This window comes from Gekko japonicus, unplaced genomic scaffold, assembly GCF_001447785.1.
Source record: "Gekko japonicus isolate JY-2015 unplaced genomic scaffold, Gekko_japonicus_V1.1 scaffold198, whole genome shotgun sequence".
In the NCBI taxonomy this organism is placed as follows: domain Eukaryota; kingdom Metazoa; phylum Chordata; class Lepidosauria; order Squamata; family Gekkonidae; genus Gekko; species Gekko japonicus.
In genome coordinates, this window is record NW_015161409.1 from 559,417 (window position 1) to 570,247 (window position 10,831).

Here is a 10,831-nt window from a genome sequence, read left to right on the forward strand (position 1 = left end):
AAAATTAAACTAGGCACTTCCATCTAAAAATTGGCGATATTTTATGGCTTCATTGCAAACGTTGCCACCATTAAAGTAATTTCTTGATTCCTGTTGGCTAAAAGCTTCTCTAAGTAAAATCTAAAATTTCTCCCCAGGAATTGGAGACAGACTGGTGCTAAATAAACAGAACGGAAGTTCTGGTAAAGTTTACATTCAGAAAGAACAAGTTCCCTTGACTCAATCCTTCCATCCCCGCAGATGCACAAACATTCTTCATAGGGCCACCTTTTGTATTTACCCACTGTAACTGCTGAAGGAAGCATATTTGCTCTCATAAGAGTAAAAACTCTTGTATACTCAGCTTTATCTAAATTCTGTAGGTATGACATCTGTGATATTTGGTTCAAGTTCTCTATACCTGGAAGATAGCAGTTAATCTGGGATAGATCGTGCTGTCTTTCAGTATCCAGGATTCTTTGTTTAAGAAAAGGTTTAACAGAACTATATTCCAGCTGCATCATAAACTGTTTAGAGAGCCCATAAGAACCCAATTTAAACTCAACTTCTTTGATCCAGTAAGGTATCATAGAGTCTCTCCGTATCAAGCTTGTTAAACCAGTGGGCTTGGACACTAATTTGAACCAATATAGGATAGCAGAAATCCATAATCGAGTCTTTAGGGTAACCATGTCAGTTTCCACCCGAATGAGTGCATTTGAAACCCCAGACAGGACCTGTAGGATATGCTGTAAAAACTTAGATTGAACTTTAATCTTGCAGCATGTCCCAGTTATAACCAAGCTAAATCTTTTGCTTTGTTTCCCCCCCTGATTATTAACTTTTTATATTTAAGTTTCTGTAATTTTAGCTCTTCTTTATCAATTGCCTCTAAATCAGCTCTGTGTTTTAAATACATAACACCAAGTTCTTTTTGGCCTGCAAACATTCTGCATCAAACCAATTATTCCTCTTCCCCTTAGTTACTGTGTTGAAATCAAAAGACTGCATACAATTCTTCCTTCTATCGTCTAAAAAGGCTTTTATCCTAACATATTTTTCTCCATATTCGATATTGCCCTGATAACTGTCTACAATTCTCGGCCAAGGGTTGGGGATTAGCAAGGATAAAATAAGGGGGGAATGATCACCTCCACAGTATGTGGCAACTTCAAATGACTCAACAAATAGAAACAAATTCCCTGTGATTAACATATAATCAGTCACGCTTAATCTTGTCCCAGACCAGTAAGAGTGTTCCACAGGATAGTCATTTATATGGGAGCCATTTAGGATTCCTAAGTTCAATACGTTGGCCATACGTGCCAGTGTAAAACCTGCACAGTTACCTTCTAGGTCTTTATGACCTTTAAATGAGGTGTTTCTAGTCTTGGGGGACAAACATCATATCTATTATATAAAGTCTTATCATCACTGCCCAATCTAGCATTAAAATCCCCACCCACTAAAACATATATATCTGATTTGGATCTAATCAGTTGCTGAATATAAGCTTCCAGATCCACACCCGTTCAATTTGGGCTTTAGTTTTACAGGGAAGGATATACACATTTATTACTAGCCAGTCAACTTCTTTAAATCTCAAAAACAAGGCCATCACTATCAAATCATGAGAAGGGGGCTGAGTAATCTTAATTTTCAAAGATGTAGAAACCAATATACCTAAACCTCCCTTGGCCCTGACCCACACTGAAGGCTCAGCCTGAACCTCATATAAATCAAAAACTACTAATAGAGTTAGAGCATCTCTGGGAGAAGAAGGTTGCCATCGTGCCAGTTGTCATTGGAGCCTAGAAGTCTCAAGAAACACTTGGACATTCTGGCCATTGAGCAAATAACACCAGCTCAGGTCCAGAAGACAGTGTTGCTTGGAACAGCAAGAATCCTGCGAAGATACATCTGCAATTCCCAAGAACTCGGCTAGATCTCAAGTTGCAGAATACCATCTACCAGTCAAATATCTGACTGTGACAATTCATTATAATATTGGAACATATCAAATGCCAAAAACTTAACAAGTGTCTAAATTTGAAGTCTCCTTTGATCTTGAGGACGAGGTCAAATGGCTCTCCTGCCCCATCCCCTCCACTGGCCCTGGATGCCTCTTCATTATCTGCTGGGAAAGTACTGTGTTTCTTTGTTACATCTCTGTGTTGCCTGGTTCATGTTGTTACCAGGGCTGCTGGGTGAAGAAGTAAGGTAGAAATATGTGGGCCCTTGTCACCATACTGACCCATGTAGCCAGCTAAGTAATGTAATTTACTTTTACATGATGTTTGGATTGTGTCTGGGTAGGGCCTAGAGGAAATTGAGGGCTGGAGGGAAGTAGCTCTCTACAGCCCTGTCTGTCATACCTTTGACATATACAGGGTTCAGAACAATACCCAATATCTTTGGTCCATCTCCATGCACTGCAGACCAAGTCTGGTAACACCATGTAAACCCCCCTCTTTTCACTTGAAGGCCACAACAATCCATCATCAGATCACCAACCCATCTCTTCTGCACTTGTGTACATTATCATCCATCTCAGTCATTTGAGACTGAAGATCTCTACCATATGTTTGTGTTCCATCACCAGGTTATCAAAGTCTCTTCATTCTGTGTTTTTATAACAAAAAGTAACAGAAAAAGAATGATTGCAGAAGTTTTAAACCAGTCAGCATAGGCTATGTTTGCTGTAAGGTACAGCAGTGCTTTTCTGGAGGAGAAGTTTAGTTTTTGAGCCCTGGGTCAGTATCTAGCATTCATCCTTGTTTACTGACCAGCAGTATTCAGGAAGAGCAGTTGTAAAAGGTGAATGAAGAAGGGATTAGGAAACAGCAGTGAAGCCTTTCTAGGGAAACCTTTGGTAATCTAGTAATCATTGGGTTGGAAAGGAAGACAAAAGAGAAAAATTGCTATGAAAAGCCAAATGTACTTAATTCCTTTATAATGTGAAATGGAATTAAATTAATATTTTCAGTGTTGACAGAAAATAGAATGATGGTCAAAACAAATGATAAAATACAATTGAACAACCTTTTTTGCTTTTAAAGCTGTCCATGTGATGCTGCATAAGACTATAGAAATCTAACAGTTTTCTCTATCCAGGTGACAGTTCAGAAGATACTGTTTTAGTACTGAATGGGTGACGGACAACCTTTTCTTATTCACAGTTCTTTGTTTCAGACCACCAGTTAGTAGGGCTTTGCCTCAGCCTGAAAAACTTCAGACAAATAATGTTGGTAAAAAAAAGAGACCCATAGAGGTAAGGAAAATTGTTGTTCTTTTAAACACCTGCCATTAAACTTGAGCAAACAACATAGTGATACAATACAGTGTTTTGAAACCTTCTTTATACAAATGCCAGAAACTTGTTGAATCAGTAGGGAAACTAAGGGCCTTTAATCTGGGAGAACCGGGTTTGATTCCCCACTCCTTCACATGCAGCTGCTGGTGTGACCTTGGGTCAGTCAATAGGTTTTTTAAGAGCTGTTATCTCAAGGGCAGTTCTCGAGAGAGCTCTCTCAGCCCCACCTACCTCACAAGGAGAGTCCTTCAGGTAGTGAAGGGTGGGGTATAAATCCAACCTCCTCCTCCTTTTCTTCTTCTTCTTCATCACATGAGCACTCGTGGCTAACTTGGCAAAGTGCTTCCATGGGGGCTTCCAGGTGTCTAATCACCTGGGTGCAGAGCACTGGTGGCTACCTTGGCAAAGTGCTTCCATGGTGGCTTCCAGGTGTCTAATCACCTGGGTGCACCATGGAAATGCATGGGCAGTGTGATTGTTGCACTTCATTTCTGGTGTGTCCTTTCCCCCCCCCAACCCCACTCTGATGTGCGCTTCAGAGCCACCATAGAACACAGCCAGGAGCGCGTGTGCGCTTGTCTGCTTCTGTGCATGCACAGTGGGACTTAGAGGAGGGGAAAATCGAGCCGCAGGTCCGTGGTTGTAGTGCCTTAGCGATGTGAATGACCAACCACGGGCCCATGGCACTATGATGCTGGCTTTGGGGGTGCTGTCTGATCCACAGAAACAGCCCCAAACTCAAGTGGCTTATTTAAAGCAACCTGCCTGTTTGACCACACCCTAAGTGATAAGGTATTGCTATTTATGTGCTATTATATTGTTTTTTCAAAAAGATGCAGAGTGAATCTTCCATTCTCACAGTATGTCAGAATGAATAGGTAGTTGGGCATGTAGAATTATTCGGGGTCATGTCCCCTGCTCCCCCCCCCCCAGATACATAAAAGATACAGTAAGGCTCCGGTCACAAGGGCAGGAAACTGCGGGGGGGAAGCGTGGCTGTTTGCCCCGGGGCAAACTAACACGCGGTTAAGGGATCAGACCTCCCCTGGAGGTTCCGTGGAGGTCCCGTGGAGGTTCAGTGGGAAGGGAGAGGTGCTGATCACAGGATGATCCTGCGCGCAACAACGAAACGCGCGGTGCGGCAAACGGGTGGGGTTTTTTTGTCATGTACACCAAAAATGTGCATGCTCCGTTGGGTGCTTGTGCGCATCCACGGAGACTGGGGGGAAAAAAACCTTGTTTGCAAGGGGACATGGGCGGGCACCGGATGCCACCGGAAACGCGATCAGACACCCGCCCTTGCCCCGCAGTTTCCGGAAACTAGTACCTCCGAGGTACTAGTTTTTTGCAGGGCGGTTTCGGCGGGAAGCCTCGGTTGAGCCACAGAAGCGCTACGCTTCCCAGATGTGCCGGGGAGATCGCGCCCGGAAACTCCGCCTGACTTCCGTCTCTCTAGCATGGCTAATGTTCCATGTGACTGCAGCCTAAGTTAGAGGACTACTTTGATATCTGTGGGCCTTTGTTTAAATAAAAAAAATGCAACCCTGTGCAGGGTTATACCCTTCTAAAAGTCAGTTGAATGGGATGGACTCAGACAGGTGTAACTGTTCCTAGGATTGCACTGTTAGTAAAAAAGTGAAATAACCCTTATTCTCAAGGAAGTTTTAAAGCTCTGGTGTTTGTTAATCTGTTTTCTTAGGATCTAATGCTGGAGCTGGTGTTTGGATACCGAGGAAGAGACTGCAGGAGCAATGTACACTATATGAATGATGGTGCTGATATAATTTACCACACTGCATCTGTTGGGATCCTGTACAATGTGGCAACAGGTAGGAATCATACACCTCTTTTAAAAATATGCCATCTAAATAATACTTGCCTTGTATTTGTACAACACTTCTGCTTTCTTTACTTTGCTTTCCATTCACACATGCGCTATTGCACTTCAAATAATGCACCCTATTTTCCCCTTTAGGCTCTCAGTCCTTTTACCAGGAACATACAGATGACATTTTGTGCCTCACTATAAATCAGCATCCCAAGTTTACCAACCTTGTGGCTACTGGCCAAGTAGGTATGTTTGTATTTTGTTTAAAAAACAAATATATCTATATATATATAAGCACGGTCATGTGAATTCATGGATATAACACATTTGCTTATGCTGCTTCAGCTTGCATAAATGTTACTCAGTTACCTGTGCCATCTACATTTTTTTCTTGAAGGATCATTGGAACAGATTTTTAAAATTATAGATGTTTAAAGAAAGCCAATGCTATTATTTTTAGCATAGCATCTATCAAAATAATTTTTTAAATATTGAGCCCCATTTAAACATCATTTGCTTTTAGAAGGTTTTTTTTTGCTGAAAGAATTATAAACCATAATACAAAATATATCCAGCATTGCCCACTGCTGTTCCAACTAGAGAAAAGCCCATTACTTTGGCATACAGAAAGTCCTCATTGCAGGGCTCCCTAGGAATTCAAATCAGTTTTGTGCAGACTACACACAAGTGCATTGCACCTACACATATGCACACACACACACACACACAAACACACTGTGAGTGGGGGACAGAGAGGTACACTGTAGGTTGTGCCTTCTAATAGACGACAAGACAGACAACAAAGCAATCCCATTGTAAGCTCTCTCACCCCAAGGTAGCTGATCTTATTTTTCTTCTGAGTGATGAGGATTTTATCACACTAACTACCAATATGTGGTAAAATATGATAAAATGGTTGCCCATATCCACTAAGTACTTTGAGCATTTTTTTTTCTAAACAGAGTGATGACCATTCTGTTACATGAGAGAAAATAAGAAGGAAAAGTTGTGTACCCTTTTTTGGGTGAAGGGGTGTTAATAGACATTAAAAAATAAAAGTTTAGGTATAAAAACTTTCAGTATGATTGTTGAATTAATCTACACCAATGATAAACAGTCCAGTGACAAGAACAAATCCCACAAAGCAAATAACTACAACTTCAGAAGAACCAGTGATGAAAGAATCTCTATGCAGTTAACACTATAAATTTGCAATAAAGCTGTTAAGATGTGTTTCATTCTCAAGGTTTTCCACAGTGGCATACAATTATAAGCAAAGTTGTATTAAAAGAACTCCTGTGAATCCAGATGATTATGGCAGCAGTTACCTTCCTGCTGCCCAGCAGGTTTTCCCAACTTTGTCGTATCATTTTGTATTGAATCCATCCGCTATGAAAGAGATACGTTTCCTCACTCACATTTGACTGAATTATGCAGGGCCAAAAGCAACCATAATCGTTGGGTTAGAAAACATTTCTGTGATTTATTATTTAATATGCTAAATCCATTCTAGAACACAAGCCATTTAGCCTAAATTCATGTTATGGAATGTCATAAGAGAACATAAGAACATAAGAGATGCCAATGTTGGATCAGGCCAAAGGCCCATCCAGTCCAACACTCTGTATCACACAGTGGCCAGAAATACCAGGTGCCATCAGGAGATCCACCAGTGGGGCCAGGACATTAGAAGCCCTCCCACTGTTGACCCCCCCCCCAAGCACCAAGATGACAGAGCATCACTTGCCCCAGAGTCCCTATCTATAGCTTGTGGCTAATAGCCACTGATGGACCTCTGCTCCATATGCTTATCTAATTCCCTTTTGAAGCCGTCCATGCTTGTAGCTGCCACCACTTCCTGTGGCAGTGAATTCCAAGTGTTAATCACTCTTTGGGTGAAGAAGTACTTCCTCTTATCCGTTCTAACGCGACCGCTCAGCAATTTCATGGAGTGCCCACGAGTTCTTGTATTGTGAGAAAGGGAGAAAAGTACCTCTTTCTCTAACTGCTCTTTCCCATTCATAATCTTATAAACCTAATGTATAAATATAAAAAGTCTACCTTTGATTTAAATAGCAAGGTTTAAGGATGTCCTTTGATCCAGATTTCAGGTGTAATAATGCCAATATATGCATGGAATTTCCCTGTACATAACACAGTGGTTTTCCCATTCAGTGGAAGGCAATTATCAAATGAATGCATCAGATCTCCATTTAGATGGAAGAATAGAAACAGCATGCTTGATCTGAGCAGCTGGCAGTTAGTGCCACTGTTGTTACTGGAACAGATGTGCCTCTGGATAAATGGCGCTCAGTAGCTGAGCTTATTGAACCTCTGTCAATTATTCTCAATTGTAGAAACAGTATTTAGCCAACTTGAGGCAAGGAACTTTCCTTTGCATGGCGCTTAGAATTCCATGTAAAGAATCCCATGTAATTCAAGTTTGTGCAATCATTAACCAGCACATTTTGTGTATCCTGTTCTTGGGAACAACACTGAAGAACTGGCTACATATAGAATAGAGATTATTTTCAGTTTAAATATAGCTGCTGAATAATTGATAGTGTAAGACAACAGTTCTGAAATCAAAACCTGTACTGTATGACACATATACTTTAGTTCTTTTCTTCATTCTGGTTGTAATTATTTTTCTGCTGCTTTTCCATTACAGGAGACTCAGCAGATATGTCAGGTAAGGGAGACTAAATTTTAACATCTTCAGGTATAACTAGGTTATTTTAGAATTTATCTACACTGTTGTAGATAGGTAACTGAATTTATTTTCCTAACATAAGAACACAACAGCATCAGTTCATTAGCACTAAACACAAATAATCAAGATACAGGTATACAAGATTTCCCTTTACTGGTCAGATCATATTTAATATATATTAATTTTATTTCAGCATTTCCCCCTTTGTTTTGACAAATGATAAACTGTAACGTATATATTGCTGTGTACACATTCATTCTGGTTTTGAAAATTATTGGGGCTGACAACAAATGTTTATTTTAGAAATTATTTTTGTTTTAATTTTAGTTGTTTACTGAAAAGGCCTGGGTGACTGGGTTAATTTAAAAAAAAATCATCTTTCATGTTTACCGTATTGCTGTCATGCAGTTTTTACCAGTCATCCAAGTTAATTAGTAATAGCATCAAATTAATTTTGTGGAATATCATTTTGTTTCTTTTGAGAGTCATGGTCTTAGTAATAATTTCACTCAGAGTTATGATCCTGTACATTTATTACCATCTTGCATGAATAGTTGTCCTGTGTAAGGCAATCATTGTAGTTGTCTATCCATAGAAATAATAATATGTATGCCTGCATACATAGAACAATTGTTGCTTCTTTGTATTTCTTATCCATGTGATTCGTATGACTATGACTTCCTGTGTTACTGATGCTACTGATCCAGGAGGGTAGCCCTTGTAAGACAGCAATTGTGGCATAAGAAATATTTCAGGGAAGTATCTATCACAATGTATCTTTCTCCTGAGACATTCTAGCGGTGACTGAAAGAGGCTAGCCTTGAGGAGTCAAAAAAACCAAGAAGGGATCACAGGTATCCATATAGGAAATACAACAAACAAACACTGTGATATGAATGACCAGGACATTTAGTAAAGATCATAAATAAAACATTACAATATTACAAGAAAAAGTCCATCATTCTCAATAAGCTCATTTCGTCTCAATCTTTTTCAAGAGTAATCCTATTGTATCGAAAGGTGTCAGCCTCTGTTAGGAGCAAACCAATGCTTAACTTCTAAAGTTTCTAAAGAAGAAGTTAAGCATTGGTTTGCTCCTAACAAAACATTGAGCTGTATCAAGAGGCTGACACCTTTCAATACAATAGGATCAGTCCTGAGGAAGATTGGGCCAAAATGAGCTTACATGCTGTGTCACTACCTGGTGTTCAACCATGGCACTGTAAGCAAATGAATAGTGAAAGGAACTTCTATTAGGATAGAATATTCAAGATCACAGATTATGCTAAGTAAATTCAGGATATAATCTATGTATTATGTTTCATAAATGGTACTGTTTATGTCTAATCTCACCAACTGAATTTTTGCAAAGGAGTGGCTTTGACTACTAAAAGCAGTTCTGTCATGCATTACCTATTCTCGTTATTAAAGAAATGTGTGGGGGGGTATTGTATATTTAGCACTGTGTTCTGGGTCTATGAGAAATAGGAATAACAGTAAGAAGAAGTGCTCATAGGTAGTTTTTCCTAGAAAGTGGTGATACTTGTCAGACTTAAATAGCTTTTTATAGTGAATAATGGCATCCTTGGTGACATTGCCTTTAGAAGGCAAGATTAAACTTTGAGCTAAAATAATGTTAAAAATCTTATATACTAATAAAATAAATGATTGATGTTCTTATATTTATTCAGCTACCGCACCTTGTATTCATGTGTGGGATGCAATGAACAAGCAGACACTGTCTGTACTGCGATGCTACCATTCAAAAGGAGTTTGTTCAGTCAGTTTTAGTGCCACTGGCAAGCTTCTTCTATCTGTAGGGCTGGATCCTGAACATACAATTACCATTTGGAAGTGGCAGGAAGGTAGGAAAGTATTTTGTTTATATAAAGCGCAAGTATATTCCTTGTGAATCATTGACATATTTCCCCAAAATAGCAAAATAAAGGTGATTAACCAAAAGCATAAATGCACAGATTATGCAAAACATATATCACGTCACTTCAAACTGGTCACCTGTTCCAGAGGGAGGACCTACAATACAGATGCTATCCCTTTCCCATAAATGTTAATTTGTACCCTAAATGTTAATTTGTACCATTAGGAGTTGATTTACCTCTACGAATTATTGGGACCCTAGCACTTGCCAGAGGGGTCTGTGTATGTGTGTGTGTGTGTGCTGGAGTTCTTTTTAAGGGCAATTCCATTTACATATTCAAACTCACATTTCCCCCCATTGTACACAAAATGTTTGGTATCTTATTGTGTATACTTTGGTTATCTTTCTGCATGTTAAATATGTGTGAGTTGTAGGTTTCACTACAGACAGTGAAATTAATTTGGTGAAATGGTTTGATGTGATCTTGGTTCTTCACAGCAATGGAGGCATCCAGTTTTTAAAGCAGGTGCCAACACCTGTGAACACATTCTTTGGGACAGGCCAGCTTGATCACTTGATGAAGACTTTGGCAGGCAGATTGCTATTGATATGGCTGTTTGCATGACAGTGTAATGTTTGGGCTAGTGGAAAGTCATACATCTCAGTTATGGCATTGTGCAGTTTCTGAAGCTCCAGGTTTCTGAGATCATAGAATTTTTATGGCTAATATCCATAAGTAACCATTTAACACACAAGTAGAAGCTTCATATGAGACTTGGTATGGCTGAGTGGCTAGGAAACTCAAGAATTCCTTTGTTTGAATCTTGCCTCTGCCACAAACTTCCTGGTTGGCTCTAGGCAAACAGTTAGCATCTACTCTATGGGGATAATAATATTGAACTACTTGACAGCATTCTTGTAAGATTTGTAGCATCATAATGCCTTGGTTGGCCCTAGGCAAACTGTCAGCATCTGCTCTATGGGGATAATAATATTGAACTTGACAGCCTTCTTGTAAGATTTGTAGCATCATAATGCCAACCACTTTGAATTCTCTAAAGAAGTATATAAATGCAAAATATTAATAGCAGTAGGGTTTTTTTTTTTTTTTTTTTAAGA

The 10,831-nt window shown here is 39.5% G+C and overlaps 1 protein-coding gene across 1 annotated transcript in view; it reads left to right on the top strand.

Annotated features, from left to right (window-relative positions):
• EML5 (echinoderm microtubule associated protein like 5) overlaps window positions 1-10,831 on the top strand; it is a 136,937-nt gene that overhangs the window by 111,441 nt on the left and 14,665 nt on the right. Inside the window, exons 31-35 of the mRNA XM_015426624.1 lie at window positions 3,172-3,250; window positions 4,992-5,121; window positions 5,268-5,366; window positions 7,792-7,812; window positions 9,525-9,698. Of these exons, the coding sequence (XP_015282110.1) occupies window positions 3,172-3,250; window positions 4,992-5,121; window positions 5,268-5,366; window positions 7,792-7,812; window positions 9,525-9,698 (503 nt within the window). The remainder of the gene's footprint in view (window positions 1-3,171; window positions 3,251-4,991; window positions 5,122-5,267; window positions 5,367-7,791; window positions 7,813-9,524; window positions 9,699-10,831) is intronic.